Below are 19,290 nucleotides of genomic sequence, written 5' to 3' on the forward strand. Positions count from 1 at the left end.
CACAGATTTCAAGGCACTTTACTGACCAAGCCTTAGTATCACCAAGAACTAAAAAGAATGACCATCTGCTATAAAGGAAAAAGGAAATTCTCTGCCTCTCTTCTTTAAATTAATATTCCTCATAATCTTGTCTGGACACCTTCCCTCCTTATAAATTACATTTTCTGTAAATTCATTTCAGCAGAACTGCTGTCAGTGTAAATGAAATCAACTGAACAGCTTCTCTAAGTTGATGGACATGTGTTTGAAAGAGACACTCTTTACTCACACAACCAGAACATTTGTTTAAAAAAAGTTCAGAGAATAAAAATCAGTTAAGTGCAAGTTTCACAGACTTCCATTTTCATAGAAATAAGAAGCATTTACAGCAATCTTTCTGGTAAGGCTTTACTGTCATAGCTACTGTGATAGCTGTCCTCTACTGGAAATAAGTTTATGCCAACAAAACACATAATTCAATTATTCTTCCTGAATGTCAATAATACTAACAAAACACTTCATCCAGAAGAAACTGCATCTGCACAGAATATTTTTCTTAAGTGATTCCTACACTGTTTATAGAGCCAAGATTTCCCTTCTTATGCCAGATGATTACATCTACACATTTGCAGAGAAAGCCTCTCCTTAATAAGAACTTCTGCTAATAAACCAGAAGGCTTGTAATATTATACAATTGTCTCCACTGTTTACAGAAGTCATTTTATGTACCACATTTGTACCACAAATACATGATCTTTCCTAGATCTAAAAAGATCATTTCACATCACTCATTTCATTTAAATACATTTACAATATTAGTACATGCCATGCCCTAATGCAGCTATTGAAGCTGCTGCCAACCCATGAGGAGTGCCTTTTCCAAGTTACCAGATGATTCTTTAAAAAAAAAAAGGCACAAAATTCTAATAACACTGCCTTACATTTTTAATTGTGGTTTTCATCAGAAGCAATATACAATGCAAATTTAATATGTGTATATATATAAACATACAAGCTTGTATTTCATCCTAATGTAGCCCTGAGCATTACAGAAGCATATCTGAAAGTACAGGCCAAGATGACACAATTATCTTTCAATTAAATTTACTTGATGCTTTGAAACCAAATTAGCTGTAAAACTGAGACTAAAAGAAAAATTAATCACAACATATTTTGACAATGCCTTTCCAAAGTGTTTTTCCATATGATGTTTCCTTCACACTACTTTCCAAAAAAGCTTTGACCATGTTTCTTTTCATCTGTAAGGTGAGAAGCATTAAGACCTTATCAGAATGGCACCATTTACTTGCTTTGCTTTCTTACTTCTCTTTCTCTGCACAATGCATACAGATTTCTGTACAAGTTAGTATTTGCTCTGAAAATGCAACGTGCCTAAGCACATTTCCCACTTAACACCCCTGAGCCTGTAAATATGCTTTCTCTCTGTTTCTACCATTTTCTTCTCTTACATTGTTCTGCTTGGCAGTGTAATATCTGTAAGTGAAATAAGCTGACATCCAACCCTCTGAAATGATCCAGCAAGTACAGAAAAAAAATCTGGTGAATTCAGAAATGAGATTCCACTGGACAGCAGCCTACAAATCTGAGGAGAGGTAAAAAAGAAAAATGGAGCACAAGTAAAGGAGAAAATAATAAGAAAATGAGAAATACAATAAATGAAGATGAAAGACAAAATGGGCCATCAATATTTATGCACTATAAAACCAAATTAGGAATATACCTTTTCCTTCTCTGACATTTAGATCTTTTTTGAAATGGGCCCCCAAATACTTTTTTCCATGTGAATGAACAACTTTTTTCTTCCATCCTTACCTACAATCCCAAGGCTAGAACCACCTATTTATATTTTAAGCTGAAATCAACTACACTTCAGCTGTTACTGTTCATAATAGGAATGATTTTCATTTCCAAATACAGCAGTCAAGATGCCAGCTAAGTTATAGTAAGTCAAAAAGAAGTATGCAAAAAAGAAAGGAAATGAGCTTGAAAATTCCCATCTGATAAAACTTTCACTTGACATCAGCAGTCCATGTAAGTTAAAAACAAGTTATTAAAAACAGATACCTTATGTCACTGCTATCTTTTTCCCTTTAAATTGCACACCACTAGTGTTTCCATTCCATAATTTTTAAAACTTGTTTTCGTTCTTACTGATCTGCTCAGCTCATCTACCATAGTGAGAACCATTCCAAAGCTGTTAATAGAATGCCTAGATTTGCCATTTTAAATATCAATCTGAATTTCTGTTAAAACCCAAAATTCACAAGATCTGCAGAGTAAAAATACCTAGTTTTCAAAGAAATATAATAATAACTGAAGTATAATTTTTGATATACCAAACAATTCTACTACAATTAACCTCTACAAGTTTTGTCCTGAAAGTGATGAGAATACCACCTCTGATCTAGAAAGAAATGTAAAGCATTATTTCAATTGTATAGGAAGCTCTTTACATGTACTACCTGTCCCAAGAAACTATGTGGAGGTTTTGAGGTTTCTTTTTGTGTTTGTTATGTAACAGTTCTGGCTTCCCCAAAGACATCTACTATTTGAAAATACACTAGGCAATCCAAGAGCTTTTAATTATGATACTACTTAGCCTACCATTTCAGTCCCTGATTTATACTTCCAAAAGAGACAAGAACAGAAAACAATATACTGACAAATTAACAAACATGACTTCACATAGCACCATATAAATACCTGTATTTCCACTTATTTTCAAATACACAAAATACTCACTCTCCTAATGTCATCTAGTGTATTAATTTCAGGTGAAAGTCCACCATGAACACAAAGAAACTGTTGATTTAAGAGAGCAGCAAGGGGGAGACAATCAAAAGCTTCCATACAAGCATCGTAGACTCTTTCTGAGTACTTTATTTTACCTGCAAGAATGAAAACACAAAACATTAACAACTAATATTTTGGGGTTAAAATGAACATTTCCAAACACCGCAACAGCAAGCGTATTTCTAGGACATTCTCTTTGAGGACTATAAACTATTTTCACCACTTGTGTTAACTCAAGTGTGCAGAAATTATTCTTTTGGGGTTTTTTGTTTGTTTGTTCGTTTTTTTATAAAAAATCATAGAATTATTTTGCATTATACAATTATACAATCTATATTTCAGTGTAAAATACCACTGAGAATTTTGCAATTTCTCACTTACAGTGAAAAGCCATGAACTGCTTATAGATCACATCATTTTTACCCACATCAAAGAGGGTTTTACCAGGGCAAGTGATCCATTTATCACTGGATCAATACTTTTACAAGCCTCCAAATGGAGGAGCAGCTTACACCACCAAAAGAGTTATCTTACTAGTATATTTGAAATCAATTCCCTAAATGGAAAACTTACTTGGCAGTCAGGTTTTCTTGCTGGCTTCACAATGCTGCTCTCCAAGTTACTCTGCACTCCCCATTATAGCCAAGACAGCAAAACCACCTCTCTCGCCCCAGGGTTTTAAAATCAGGATACCTCAACATTTACTCCCTAATGTATCTTTAGAGACAGCAATCTTCTCTATAACTTGCACTCCAATCCCACACTTAACTGCAAGCCATTGTACAGAAGTCAATGAGGCCTCCAAATGTTTGCAAAATATTAAACTAACAGACAAACATCTCTCAAGCAAAATGACAGACTGTAGATCAGCAGGTTGGCAATAAGCTAATTGCACATTCTTAGACAGTACTTACATTCTTGCTTAAAGGTAAAATACTCTGTTAGGTGTCTGCATTCATGGTTGCCTCTCAAAAGAAATAACGTGCTTGGGTAGAGAATTTTCAGGACCCATAAGTAGAGCACACACTGTTGAAAAACCAAGATATCCAGTAAAATACACTAGTTTATAACAACTTAAAAAATTATTACTGAGAAACATTAAGTAAGAATGTTAATAGCCAAAGCAAGTCTAGCTTAAGTTGCCATTTCAATGTACAGCATTACTTCCCCGAGTCAAATTCTGGACATGAGTTACGCAAATTGCTTAAGAACAAATTTCTTAACAACAGCTGCACAGAATTCTGAAAAAAAATATTTAGATTTACTAGACACAATAATAAAATAAACTCAGCAGAACTATACTGCAGAACACTCATCTAGATAAACAATGTACGTTTGTGCCTAAAATCTGAATTTAGTGTGATTCTGAATACCGGCATAAGAAGGAAAGCAGACGGATATTAACCAAGAGAGAAGAAAAAACCACCCCACAGAACTATTCACATTAATTTCAGCTATATCATTTGGAGACAGTTTTTAAACTAAGAATGGACACAGAAGAAATTTTTTTATCTTTCCCCAAACTGGGAAAGTTGGTTGTTTATTCACTGTTCAAGCAGCAAATTCAAAGAATTATATTAAGTTTCCATATATCATTATTATTGCCATATCAGCAATGAGCAGAGTTCAGGACAGAGTTACAGAACACACACCATTTTTTTCAGTTTAGAGTCTGTTACCACCTAGCAGTCTGGAATGCCCAAAATGCATTTTTTAAATTTCAAATCTTATTCTTGCATATTTAGTTGAGCACAGGAATCTCAAAATCCCAGAAATGTTGGACTACACTGAAGTCACCTGAAATTTGTTATTATTATGGTTCTTAATCAATATGAGCACCCTGAAGCTATAGTTCTTCAAACTTATTTTGCCTAGAATAGTAACTACATGAAGGAAGAAAGAAAACAAATGAACACTAAAAAACACAGCAAACATGGAGAAATACATCAAAGACTTACATGGTGTAGTTTAGCTAAATCGATGACTGAATTATTTTCTTTGTAAAAATCTGCAAAATTAATTTTTCTAACAATACCACTTGATTTCCAGTGTTTCTACAACTCAAATATCCTCATATATTGCAAAGTCCCCAGACTCTTAAAAACTGTTTCCCAGTGGAAAGTATAATCAGTTCCTTACAAAAAAATGCTTATCATCAAATGAATATAGTAATTAATTTGGTAAATTCAACAACTGTGAACTGTTTTAGTTATGTCAGTCCGTATAAAAAAATTCAGGAAAGCTGGCAACCTTGAAAACATTTAACAGAAAAGTGGCAAAACAGTCTCTTCCTTTCAGTGAATGGATACTACTACATTTGATCAAACTGCTGACATTAAAATGTTCTCAAGCCTATTACCTACTAAGTACAAATATATTTTTTTTAACCTTCCCTATACTGATATATTTATATTTTATTACCAAATACAGACAGACTACTGTCAGAGTTCTCTATGTTCTGCTACTTCCAGTAAAGACAAGAAGAATTTGGACACATTTATGTGAAGGACTCCATCATGATGTCAGCAGTTTGTTATATACAATCACAGCAGCATATAATTAGCTTTCCTATTAGAAATGATGACATTTTTTAATTGGAAATGGGTTACTACTAAAATATCAATGCAGTTAAAGATGTTTCAGGACAGACAGATTAACAATTTATTAGTGAAAGATCAAATCTCACTGTTCATAGAGTTATATAAAATTTCACCTCCACTTTTCTGTAAAGAGTGAAATATTTTTCAAAAATTTTATTTTGAATCACTGAGAAAGATTTTAAAGTAACCATATATGAAAATCCCAGGAGGTCAGCTTAAACTTCCCAAATGTTCATTAAGGCAAAAACTTTGGTAGGAAATGTTTTTTAAGGATAAAATGGAGAACAAATGGCTGATTTTCATGTACTACTTTTTTCTTCTTCAATAGGACCACCAAGTACAGCCCCACCTTCATGCACCTGCAGCAATTCAACTTCATTCAAATAAATCTACCATGCACCTGATGTTCCAAGAGCCACTCAAAGTAGAAGAGAGCAGATTATCTCAATGAAGATAGACAAGCCTTTTAAGAACCCTGGAGTGGTTTTCAAGGGTATATTTAGCATATCTTTACATATTCCCCAAGTATATTTAGCATGCCAAATATTATATTAGAAAATAATTTGAAATTATATGAGGAAAAATAATTGAGACTGTCCTGATTAATATATTCAAGAACATCCATTGTTGAGAAGTTTTTCATTAGGGTACTGTTAGAAATGCTTTCATATCATATTTTGCTATATTAACATAAAGTGTTGCTATGTAAATGTCCCTTTTGAGGGCAATTACATTATCTGTAATCATCAAAAATGGGTGAAGAACACTGAATTAACAAACAGGGAATGCCTGCTGAAAGTTTTCCTTACAAATTACTTTGATGCAATCAGTCTTGCTGCATCTCCAGTTTATCTACCACCCCTACCAACCCCAAAAGGCATTATGCATGCCCTTCACAGTATATACCCACACATGTTATTAGAACCATGTAATTTTAATACAGAAATGAGGTAACACACACCATGACTTGCAAAATACTATTTCAAATGGTATGCCACTCTATTAGATTGGGTATCTATGAACATATCCCAAGCTGAGGCACTTCCCAAGCTGGCACTGGAAGAATTGTTATCTTGGCTCTGAAACTAACTGATATGAATAAGTGAGTGTCTCTGGAATGTAGCACACTTAGTAAACATGCTGAAAATTAAAAAAAAAAAAAAATATAAAAATTACTTAAATCAAAAAATACCTGAAAAATTAATGGCAGAAACACGGGTCATCCTTAGGGAATATCTGTAATCGCCCTCAGAATTTTAGTAAAGAAAAATATTAATAATTATTAATAAAACCATTTGATTATGTAAGTGAAATTAAACTACTTTATCCAGATCAACAGCCATAATAAATTAAAAGATCTTGCAGTCATGACTCACCTGTTCTCCAAAAACATACAAACACACCTTCCTGCATATTACCAGAGAAGTAGGATTACGTATAATAAAGCTATAGAATTGAATTTTTAAAAAAAACTAACTAAAGGAAGAGGAGGAAAAATGAGTAAGTCTGGTGCTTTCAACAGGATAGTCCAAATGGCTGGTCAAAAAACAGGATAGACAAAAAGGCCTGTAAACAGGCCTTTGTCATAGCAGAAAGCAGAGCAAGGACAAACACATTCACATGTTAAAGCAGACCTAGAATTTCATTTGAAAACCTTTGTGAAAGCGTGCTCATAGAAACAAAACAGATCAATATCTTTAGTTACCTCTATACTAAAATAACCTCTGTCTACATAGTCACCGAGGAAGAGGTATCTGGTGTTAGCAGGTGATCCTCCCACTTCAAACAGCTTCATTAGATCAAAGAACTGGCCATGAATATCACCACACACTGCAAGCAAAAATTTTGTTCAAATTAATTTAAAAAAAAAAAACAGAAAAGTTACTAAGTTATAGTTAACTAAACAGCCACAAATTATTTGTAATTAAGAGGAAAGGCAGGTATAAAGCAGGAATAACAAATTTTTTAAGTTTCCCTCTTTGCTTTTCATGAAGATGCTGTCTTCACTACCTGTGACAACACTGGTAATAGACCTATTTGACTCTATCAGATTGTGGAATATTTTTAAAATACAATTATTGCACTGAGTGTGGAGGTCTTAAAAGCTGTCAGCAGCTCTTTACTGTCCTCCCCAACCCATCAGGTATCTTTGCAAATTCTCCTTGGTAGCGTATCCAAAAAAGCCTGTTGTTCTGCAATAATTTGCTGTGTCCATTTGGACTGAAACAAGCAGGGAGTATGCTTTTGTTTCTGAGTCAGACTAACATACCTTTTAATATCATCACATCTTCTCTTTACTCAGATACTTTTCTCCTTCAAATAACCATGTTCACTATTTCAACAGTGGATTTTTCTTGTGTTTTTAGAATATGAGACAGGATAAGACCAGTGGTCAGCAACCTAAGGCAGAAGTGCCAAACACAGCAGATGGGAAGACTCTGAAGAGCATACAGCCAAGCCAGGTCATCTCACAATTTAAGAAAAAAAGAAATTAAAAGATGTATGGAAGAGACAACTGTTCATAACTCCGTATTCCCACAGGAGTTCCCAGCTCATTGGAAGTCAGGAGCTGCCTTCTCACTTCTGCATGAGGTATAGCTGATAACAATTAACAAGAAATTGAGAGATTATGCCTTTGGTTGATGCAAAATGTCTCTGATCAACTGATACACAGCATCTTCCAACATCTTACATTTTATCAGTAAATTTGGGGGAGGCAAAAAATTTTGGACATAAATATTGGATATGGCACACCACACTTTAATAGCTGTTACTCCCTCAAAGCATCTCTCATCAAGACAAAATACTAGAGTGAATAGAATGTATCCTCTTTTATGTCTTTTTTCTTAAGGTTGCTACTCAAACGCCACAAGAACTTTCCTGCTTTTACAGCTGCCAATATACCAATAGCTCTGGGTAACTCCCTGAATAAAGGAAAATACAAAAATTCTAAACATATGGAAAACACAATGGTTTTGAGCTTTATGTGGAGCTTCAAAAGACTGAGTCCATACAGTCAACTTAGTGGTTCCTACCACTTGAATAATTAATTTTTTTAAAAAAAATGTCCATAATAATGATGTACTGTTCAAATGTTTTCATTTACTCAACATTAACAAATTAAATCAAGCTGTTGCCCTAAACAAAGCTTTTCAAACAGATTTTATATATGTCCATTTAGAAGAGAACACAATCAAATGAAGGAAAACCTAATTTGCACACAAAAATCACATCTTTCATTATCATAAATAACAGATGCAAAATGAACTATTTTCTATGAGTCTGGACTGTTTATCAATAAAAGTAGTAAAGGACACCAATTCCACCTTTCACCAGCTCAAACAGAAATAGAACTAGTCAAACCATGAAAAAACTCCAAAAATGCCTAAAAAGTCAATTCTGTATCACAGTGAATCTGATCCTAGTGTGTTAAAAATGCTAAAACAATCTTTGGACACTTTCAAGTACTATTATCCTTACAAGAACATGTCTTTACATGCAGTTATCACTCTCACCTACAGAGGAATTATAAAGGTGTATTTCTGACTCATAATTCCAGTTCACAGTATTTGCTTCAAACTACAGCAATTAGGTTCTCTTCACGTACTCAGAATCTTTCAGGACAATTCTGAGTTAACTTTTCTATCCCAGGTAGATGTCTTTATTCACACAACATTGCAGGATTAAAACTCTGTAATTTATCAGCATCTGATTACTTTCTATTTTGTCATTATACTACTAATCGTGCTGTCTTTTTACAAGTAGGTTTAATGCCTTCATTTTGCAAAATAATGTGCAGCCTATTTTTTAGCCCATTTTTCAAATTTAATTGTGAGTGAAATAATCTAGAAATATTACCTGTAATTGGAGCTTCAACTTCTATCATAGTTTTTTCCCTCCGTAATATTGCAGCACCCTCATTGATGATTCTAAGTGCAATTTCTTCATCTACTCGACCTTCTTTTATCAAGTGGTTCTTCAAAATGTCAACCCTTGGTCTTCCATCTGTGTCAAACACTTCTTCAGACGTCAAGCGATGCGTGGGTGGAAAAGGGACAGCTAAAATTTAAAAAGAAAAAACATTAGTCACAACAATGCCATTTTAAAAATATACTCCATCTAGAATTGGATCTATCATAGAATAGCTACTCTCCAAAGCAGCAAATCTGTCTCCCAATCAACCAGCTTGATAACATCATTAGAAGATGGATGGAATAGTGCTGTCTGTGTATGTATTCAAAAAAAAAATAACAACTTCAATCTGCAAGATTGTAGAAACCATAATACATAGTTAGAAGGCACAATAAGAACAATATTTGGAAGAGTATAAAATTACTACTACAGTTCAGAAGCAAGGTCTTTCCTATAGTCCTAGGAAAACACCAGATGCTGACAGGTCAAAGAAACCCAGAAAACCGAATGGTAAGAATAATTAAGAAACAGAAAAATAAAAAAGATGCTAGTGATAAATCTAGTATGTAATTCTGGTTTGCCCACCTTATGAAAAAGAAATAATTAAAAAAAAAAAATCGAGGAACAATAACGGAAATGAAACGTTAGAATGACTTCTGCTACAGGAGTAACCACGTAGCCTGGGATTCCTCAGCCCAGCCCCAGGTCAGCTGAAGGGGACTCTGACAGGGGTCTGTGACAGCTTTAATGGAGAAGGCGAAGGGAGAGCAGCACTCAGTGTGCTCTTGGCCCCGGAACGGCAGAAAGGTGCAGGAGGGACTCTGCCCTTTTCAAGTTCTGTCAAACCACTGACTACAGAACCAGTTCACACTACAACAAATAATGTAATTTTGGGAGCCTACAACATTGGCCTTGTAGGCTGAAATTCTTTCTTTGAACTTGTTTTCCTTATTTTCCTATTGCAGTCTCTAAAAAGATTGAACTACGAGGAGAGGCTGTGCATACACTAGATACAACTTTAGAAATCACTGCCTGTGTTGGAAGTCCTTGGATCCTGCCTCGCAGTTCACACGCAGCCATCTCTGAGCAGTACCTGGAAGCAGTGGAGCAGATGAGGGGGCTGAGGCTGAGGAGCAGGTCACGCTCAGCAACTGCCCAAACAGCACCTCTGATGGCAGCAGCTTACGTGACCTCCAACCGTGGCAGTTTGTGGATGTGGGACACGGAAGAAGATCAAAACTGCCACTACACAGTGCATCAGAGCATCACTGCACTCGTGCAGCATTACAGGAAATAAAACGAATATAAAAAAAAACAACACCCCCACAACAAAAAAAATCACATACTCCTATTGAAAGGATGAAATAAAAAAGGAACAAAACCATTCAATTTGTATTTAAATATTATTTCAAAAATGTTTTAAAAAAAATTGCAGAAACATATATTCAAAGAACAACTAGTAGCATGAAAACACTTGCATACAGTTATTCATGTTATTTTCTTGCTCTCCAAAGTTAAACTTTACATTCCAAAAAAGCAATGCTTAAATACTAAAATATTCACTGACCTCATTTAAATTGACTTCTAGAGCATTAGTAACACATTGCTACCCTTATGTTTTATGCAATAATAAAAATTATCAATAAAACAGCATGCATAAACCACATGTATAAATTCACTGAAACTAAATTATACTAGAAAATAAACTAAAGAATTGTCTACTCTTCCTCTTTTCTAAGTGGGAAGAAGATGAATGTGCCTTTATATTGCACAGTGTAGAACAAACTCGGACTTTTTTGGAGGTGTTTTATTAACAGGAAAGAAAGGGCCTGCCTTTCAGTCTCTAGTTGTGATTCAAGTTTCATTTGGAAGTTTAAAATTCCACATAGTTTAGATGTTAATAAACTTAACTCAAAGACAACCACTTCTACTCCATGCACAATTGTTTAAAAACATGGTTCATCTGTGAAAAGAGAAATCCATTGTTGCAACAAGATAAATTAAACTCATTTTCAGAAGCACTTAACGATGACTATGTATGCATCAATTCTAACAGCCACTGGTTTTTTGAACTCAACTTTCCAACCTTCCGTTACATTTGTGTTATGAAAAAAATTAAGTCTCAAAACTAGTTCCTCAGAGTTTAACAAAATACTTTTCACACCATACATGTATTTTCCTATTGCTCAAGAAGGATTTTTTTTAGAATTATCTTCAGAGAAGGCAAAATAAAATATGGCTAAAGATTTTATCTGCACCACACAGCTGAATAAAACAGGAACACTGTAAAAACTATTTGTTTCCATTTTCTTTCCATTTTATCCTTTTTATCTCAACAATAGCTAATGCTGTATTAGAGCTCATGCCTTTGAAAAATATTACAAAACCTATCTTTTAATAGGTTAAGGATGATAATTTTTGAAGCATGTAGACAATTTCTGCAAACTAATGGGTTTAGTTAAACCTTTGATGAAGTTGTAATAGAATGTTACAGCCTAAGGAAAAAGAACTTAGCATGATGCGTTCCAAGACAGAAATATAATCCATGCTTCAAAATCTTTGTGCATAACCTGCACTCTTGGGACTGTTACGGAATGGTAATTAAGAGGAATTACCCGAAGGAAATAACACAGTATTGGTCATTAAAGGATTCCCTTCTTCCACTCACAAGAAAGCTAAGCTATAGAAAAGCATTTGGAGATGAATCTCTAAAGCAGTCCACACTGCAGTATAAAATAACAGACTATATCCTATTATTAAAAGCATAGATGTCAGTAACAAAGATAACACATCATGGTTTACAACAACATACAAGATTTTCTAAAACAAACCATTTCTTACTAGCCAAAATCAATCAATTCCACTTCTAAAATACATAGGGATGATGTAATTTTAACTATATCGATTCAACATTTTAAACAGGGGAAAGTAAACTCAGCAAGTAGCTTTTGGGATTTGTTAACAAAGAGGTTTTGATAGTTTTTATTACTATTTGTATATGCATTTACAAAGAGGAAAAAACCCTCAACTTTCCTTTGCACTGTAGTACTAGCTGAAACAGAGGTATCAAAAGCAAAACCTCTAAGCCTAGTTCTACGCCGACTTTCTACAAGCCTCTGGGTGCTTTTATACCTTACTGTATAGCTTACTCTGAATGGATAAACTCACAGTAGGTTCTAAAGAGGTTCAAAGGTCAAAAGCTACATTAGTGTGGCACTTCACCCAATAGAATCCCTGCTGAGAACTGCAGTATGGCAACTAACACAAACACGCTACTTCCAGACCCAAAGCAGATCTCACATTGCCTAGTAACAGAGTATAACAGTAGCTCCTAATAAAATCTTACATGTAGATACTGTAAATTTAAACCACGTTGATGTACATGCCCATTTTAATAACCTTGGTTAAATCTGGCTTGTATCAGAGACACCCCATTGGAACAGGCTCATGAAACATGACAAGATCAACACCTCTAGATTCATGGTAGGAAAAAGTATCAGGGATCAACCACACCAGGTACCGTGCTTCCACAAGCAAAATATCTTCTGCTTTTAAAGGCCTTAAAACTTATCTAACTCTTTTTCTCTAACAGTGAAAGAAAATGAGTGATTTTTCCTCTACAGTCAGGTGGCCATGACACGTGCCATAAGCTCAGCTTCAGTTGTAAAAGCGTGCTCAACGTCCCAGACTTCATTTTCTGTTTTAAGTGTGGTTTTGATTTCACCGATAAAAGTCTCAGCTTACATTAGTCAGGTTACTAAACACCAACATTGTGTTTGTGAAGTGTTTGTTGCTTTGGTGATAGGTATACCTGGAACAGTATATAATGGTTGTCTCCATTAAGTGATACCATATATCCACACAACCATGGTGTTCTGTGAAAGTATACGCTGCTATCCTTCATTTTGTCACAGGTTTATTACCACGTTTGAATCAATAGCTGTCAAAAGACAGGAGTTACCCTATTCATCCCAAACAAGGAAGTGCAGATAGGGCAGAGCTGGGGTTTTATGAATTACGGTATTTTTCTTAAATGCTATAAAAACTATAGTTTCACTCAAGTTTCTTTTAATACATGCCACCTGCTATATTAACAAACAAGGAAAAATGACACCATTGAAACTCTACAAAAGCACTGCAGGTGCTATTTATTTTATCCTTACTTACCATGTCCTTGCTGTCTTCACAGAATTTTAAATCTCAAATTAAACTATTGATACACCTAGTATGCTAATTTATCTTATTTTTGTCTGGGTAATTTTTCAATTAACTTGATCAATACTTTTGGAATTTTCTCTCAAGAAGAGAGTAATTATTTGTTTGAACAGTATTTGAAGATCCTCCTCCCACTTAAATGGCAATAGACTACTTAGTGCTTAAACGTGCTTCTGGCAATGATGGATACGTAGGTCTTTCCCTCCTCATACTCTCTGTTTCCAAATTGGGTTTAAGGATTTCCTATAGAGTTTCATCCAGACCACCATGCTTATGAGCACCAACAGAACTATTTTCCACTACTTTGTCCAGATCTGGAATAGATGCTTTTATAGTTTTTGCCTCCACTGTACCTTATTGCTTTGAATTCCACAATTTTAATTACACGTTACATGAAAAAATATTTCACCTTTCCTTTATATTCATTTCTGGAAAATCTTGTTAGTATTGCATTTCCACTTTTCACAGGGAGACAAGAATTACAATTGTTTCCTATATAACTTTTCCATTAAAGACCATTAATGATGCAACCAGTACCTGATTCTATCCTCTACTTAGCTGCCCCTTTTCCAAGTCACAGATTTCTTGTCTTTGTTGCTCTACCATGCATGAAAGCCACTTTGTTCCTCTGAATGTATCTTTAAATAAAGAAGAAAATCAGCAAGGGAGACAAAAATTACACGCTGTTGTTCAAGATGCACATGTAACACAAGTTACACATATAATGGCACCACAGTACATTCTCTTTCTAAACTGATCTCCTAATAATTCCTAAACTCCTATCAGCCTGACTGCTACTACACTAACATTTTCAGAGTATTATCCATACAGACCCTAATGTTTCTTTCCAGAGTTCATCATCCTCTACATTTAAGCAAGAATTGTTCTTTCCCTTTAATCTGCCTTTATCAGAACAGCGACTCCTGCATCTTCTTTGCCCAGGCACTCGTCTAACGAGACCTTTCTGAAGCATCCCTGGAAGCTCACTTTCCTGAATATGTATTGCTATCACCATGCACTGTTTTCCAAATAACTTATGTGTGCGTTTAAAGAGCACAGATGACAGATGTTAACCTCCCTCAACCACAGAAGTTTATTAACATCCCCTTTTTCCTAACTAATCCTGATGCAAAAGACAGTATTCTCTCTTTTGCTCACTTTAAAGGCTCCAATGCAGGAACCCGATGAACAGTTTTATCCAGATCAATCAGTTCACTGGCTCCGCCAAAGTATTCTAACAATTTCTCTTGATTTCCATTAAGAACACTGTAGCAATCCCTCTGTAATACTGTATTTTCCAGGAACACAGTTAGTCCACTCTTTCTTAGAAGTGCTATGAGTCTGCTTAAATTAAAGTTACTGACCCGACAGTTCTACGGTTCAAGCTATTTTTTTAAAAAATGCTCCTGTGCACTATTTCTCAGACTCAGAAGATGAGTTATGCCACAGGCTATGGAAAATAAATCTACAATTTTGCACCCAAAACCCCCAAAGAATTCCTTTAGAGCCACCAAACAAATATCTTCTGGTCCTAGGAATTTTTTTTTTTAGAAAGTCTGTTTTGTTGAGATGTTCTGAAATCACATTTTAATGAGAGAATTCTTTGGTCCTACTCAGCAGTAAGAACTGACTCATGTGTGAAAAAGTCCTTAGTTCTTTATGCAATAAACACACATTTAAGTAGTTGCCAGATCTGTCTGCTCTGACCTTATCTTCCCAAGCCTTAACTGATGATTTGCCCTACTGAAACTAAGGCAGGCTTCCATTTTTGGATTTTCGTTTGTTTGTTTTGTTGCTATTTTAAGATTCATTCATTCATTCTAACCATCCTCTTAAAAAAGGATAAGGCAAGCCAAACACCAATCCACCAGAATTCAGTTCCATTCCACTCCTTTACCTCTCCCAAAACAAAACTGTGATTTTTAATTTTTTTTTTTTTTTTACCATATGACCTTTTGATACTTTCTTTGCTGCTCTTCTGGATCGTTTTAGAATCATTTATGACCAGCAGCATAAAAACATTCTAAGTGCCTTCTAATATTTTTAAAACATCTTTCATGCTGCCTGTAAGCATTTATCCTTTTACCTGTTGGATTTTTTTTACCAGTTAAATACTGCAAATAATTTATTTTTCTTCTGCAGGGACATCTTTGTTCAAAGGTAGATATTAATGTCTTAATTTAGAACCCTGCTCAAGGCTATGAGTTACTCTTCGCTGGGACTCTCTGAAGAGCTGTTTAACTGAGCCACTATTTAATATTCAGAATGCTGTTTTGCCAGTCAGACTGTGTTATAACTTTTATCCAAAATGAAGGAAGACTGAAGCTTCTCGTTTCCAGAACAACAGACATAATCTCCAAATTTAGCAAAAAACATCCATTAGTTCAGCACAACAAGGTTCTGTGGATTGTTTCCCAAAGCCCAGTAACACCCACAGTGGACAAAGCAATGCCAGGGAGAAGAGGACTGCCAAGTGGAACTCCACAGTGCAGCTACTCACAGGTGGGTCAGAGAAGCCCTGGTACTTTGCCCTGGAAGGAGAGCAAATGAAGGCTCATCCCTGCCATGCCCAGGACCCCTCTGTCAAACTGTCTGGGCTTACAAGCACATCATCCTCCCTAGCAGTGAAAAACACTGTACTGCAAGATAGTGAAAGGGTTGTTTCAGCAGAAGAGATGCAATGCATTGACATGTTTGAAGTACAAAAGTCACATGCACTAAAAGGTCAAGTTTGCTGACTGAAGTCAGTCAATGATCATACCAAAAAAAAAGGCAAACCCAAACCCAAAAGAATCAGATACAGCAGTTAAAACAGAAGAATTCCACCCCTCTGTCATTTGGTCAGAATATAACATAAGAAAATGTTATCTTTCACAAGACAGTAAAACACTAAGTGTCATTCTTCAAAGATAAAGAGGGTGCCTTAGAAAACAATGAATCAAGATGACAGGTACATTTTCACATCTCTATTAAAAAAAAAAAGCAGTGACAAAAGCCTTGTCACAAGATACCTTTTGAGAATCAAATGCCAAAACCTGACTTAAGACATTTCAATTCCATTCATTTATAGGCTAACCATTCATTTATAGGAAAATCTGTATGTACAAATTACTTGGACAATTTAACCAAGCCATGAGAAGAGAAAATTTGAGCTTTTTATACAGTTTACAAGCTAGCAATGATCTTTGATGATACAATTTGTACTTGGGAAGGTATGCCAGACCAACACAGCTAGACCACATTGACTGTTTAAAACCATTATTGTGCATATGTCTAATATGAACATTATACCTGATAACCTTTCAGATACTTTTATAGACATATGCACTTCCCACTAATTGCTGAATATACTGGTGAAAATATAAAGGGGGACACATTCTTATTATCACATTACCTTATTAGAAAAGATTAGTTACTGATGATACACTAATATAACCATTCTTTCTTGGGTGAGCATCTCTTGCCCTTTTCTGCCAACTTTTTAGTGGTAAAAGATTTAATTTTTTATTGTCTGTTAAATGTAATGGTTTCTGTTATTCTTTCCCCTCTTCCAGTAATACAGAGGAAGAAAATAAAACTAAAATAAAAGCAAGAGATGAAACAATGTAAATACCAGCAAGCATTAAATCCTGAAGTCACATTTCCTCCCCAAAAGACCTAGTATACAGAGAGCATGAAAGCTGAAATATGGACCAATACACAGATACACTAGATCATTTTACTGCATTTTTCTTTGTGGCTGTTCTTAAGGACCTGAGACATTATAAATTAAATGTCTCAGCAAGGAGAGACAGAACGCCTGGGTGCCCCAAGGATGTTTCTTCTTGGGAACAGAGCAGGCACACAAAAAAGTCACATTCTAAGAACACTTTTTATGCCTTTTTTTTTTTTTTAAAATCCTGTAGTGGATCACATTCAACAAAATAAAGGCAAAACATTATTGCATTAAAAACAACCCCCAAACCTTATTTTAGGAAATAAATTCACTGAAAATGATAAAGAAGTAAGTGGATACTTATGAACAAAGAGGAAATACCTACAATGACTCATAAGCATTACAGAAGTTAGAAGTGTAAGACATTATGCAACCACCTGAACTGGTGTCTTAACAGTTCCACCAGCACACCTGGTACACACGTTTCCAGTATAAAAAATTGACACTTTTGGGTTCCTTGGGATGCAGCGTTGCTTTGACAAAAGCAGGAAGCCTACCTACCTACCTACCACCATAGCTGTAACTTATTTATTGTAGAACAGGTCAGAGTACAGTGACCATTTCTTGGCAGGCAAGAGGCAACACATCTGTCCATGAACAGGGATGTGACACAGCTGTCACGTTTTAACGCGGCTTCAACACCTTATTTTTGTTGCACAGATGCCCCTCCTTGGCACTGGCATAAGCTGCAATCTTGCATCTCTCAGGTCACTGTCTAAAAAAATATTTCTAACTGCACTGCACCTAAAGGGGGAGGGAGGAAACAAACCACCCTGTCCTTCATATTGGGAACACAGACAGCTTGGCACAGCTGTCCAGGCTCCCTCCAAAGCCAGTGATTCAGCACGATAGGTACAGACAGGACAGGTCAACAGAGAGAACAGAAAAACGCTGCTCTGTGAACATTCCCCTGGCTGCAGTGACGTCAGATGAAGCTATGGCAGCCTGATTCCCTTCTCAATAGTTGGGTACCCTACACACTCAGGTTCAAAGAAACACTGTAACCCCAACGCTGTAATCCTGCTACAACGAAGCACGTCTTAACTAGAACTGTAAAGCACCAGATGCACAGGCCACCTTTGACAAGCTGAATTATTAAGTGATTGGAAATCAGCAGGTTTTCCAGTGCACTCTGAAGTATCTAATCACTTACCAGTAGTTCTCTTGCAACATTTAAAGAACTTAATTTGTTACAACAAACTGCAGCAAAGGTATAGAAATTCAGGAACTCCCAAACACTCTACTTTAAAGTAGTGCTCGTGAGTACAAGTTACCAATAGACTGGTTTTAATGGCTTCTACTTCCACTCGTACAATTTGTTCAAACAAATCAACAGGTTAAGCAAGCCAAAACGAATAACAACTCCCTGTGAGCAAAGCTTTCCAGCTTACTGGAAAACGTGCCGATTTCCAAAACACACGATGGGATTCCACCGCTTTAATTACCATCTGCTGGAGACAAAGACAGCCTTTGCCTTTCTTGAGACCACTTGTTATATAAAAAGCTAAACAAACAGATCTTCATCTCTTTGAACTCGGCCTGACTCTGTTCCTAGGAATGTCAATCTTAAAGCCAGACTTCGTGTACAGCCATGAATTCCAATAGTCCAGGTCTACTATGCCAAGTGTCCAAGCTGCCATTACCAAATACAGTTCAATATCAAAACCTTTGAGATCAAAATTTTCTGTAATTCAAGCATGCAAAATGTAAAAATTCTTTGAAGGGTTACCTATGCAATCCTCTTAACTGACAATTTAAACCTAACTGATATATCTTAGGATACTTTAGTTGTGAAGGATTATTCTCCCCACAAATACTACAACGACAGACTTGACGTGCTCCAGAGTAAAGGTGTTAGTACTTTACAGCATTTTGGTTGCTAGACCATCTTAGTACTACACAGACATATCTACTTGAAATCGTTTTACTTTTTCTTCTGAGAAGTATAACGCTCGACTTTTAAAGGCTTCCCACGAGATTGTGCTACCAAGAAAGGCCACGAAGAAATAGATCAAGGTTAATTTTTTCCATCAGAACTGGGAACCTGAGACCAGC

General features: G+C 35.6%; 1 protein-coding gene across 5 annotated transcripts in view; it reads right to left on the reverse strand.

Moving 5' to 3' along the window:
* PPP3CB (protein phosphatase 3, catalytic subunit, beta isozyme) overlaps positions 1 to 9,446 on the reverse strand; it is a 30,695-nt gene extending 21,249 nt beyond the window's left edge. For all 5 annotated transcript variants that reach the window (XM_008949027.1, XM_008949028.1, XM_008949026.1 and 2 more), the window contains exons 1-4: positions 9,252 to 9,446; positions 7,099 to 7,223; positions 3,708 to 3,819; positions 2,743 to 2,888 (exon numbers count right to left, since the gene is read on the reverse strand). In XM_008949027.1, the coding sequence (XP_008947275.1) occupies positions 2,743 to 2,888; positions 3,708 to 3,819; positions 7,099 to 7,223; positions 9,252 to 9,279 (411 nt within the window). In that variant the 5' untranslated portion in view covers positions 9,280 to 9,446. The remainder of the gene's footprint in view (positions 1 to 2,742; positions 2,889 to 3,707; positions 3,820 to 7,098; positions 7,224 to 9,251) is intronic.
* Between the last annotated feature and the right edge of the window lie 9,844 nt (positions 9,447 to 19,290).

This window comes from Merops nubicus, unplaced genomic scaffold (assembly GCF_000691845.1).
Source record: "Merops nubicus isolate BGI_N331 unplaced genomic scaffold, ASM69184v1 scaffold15071, whole genome shotgun sequence".
In the NCBI taxonomy this organism is placed as follows: domain Eukaryota; kingdom Metazoa; phylum Chordata; class Aves; order Coraciiformes; family Meropidae; genus Merops; species Merops nubicus.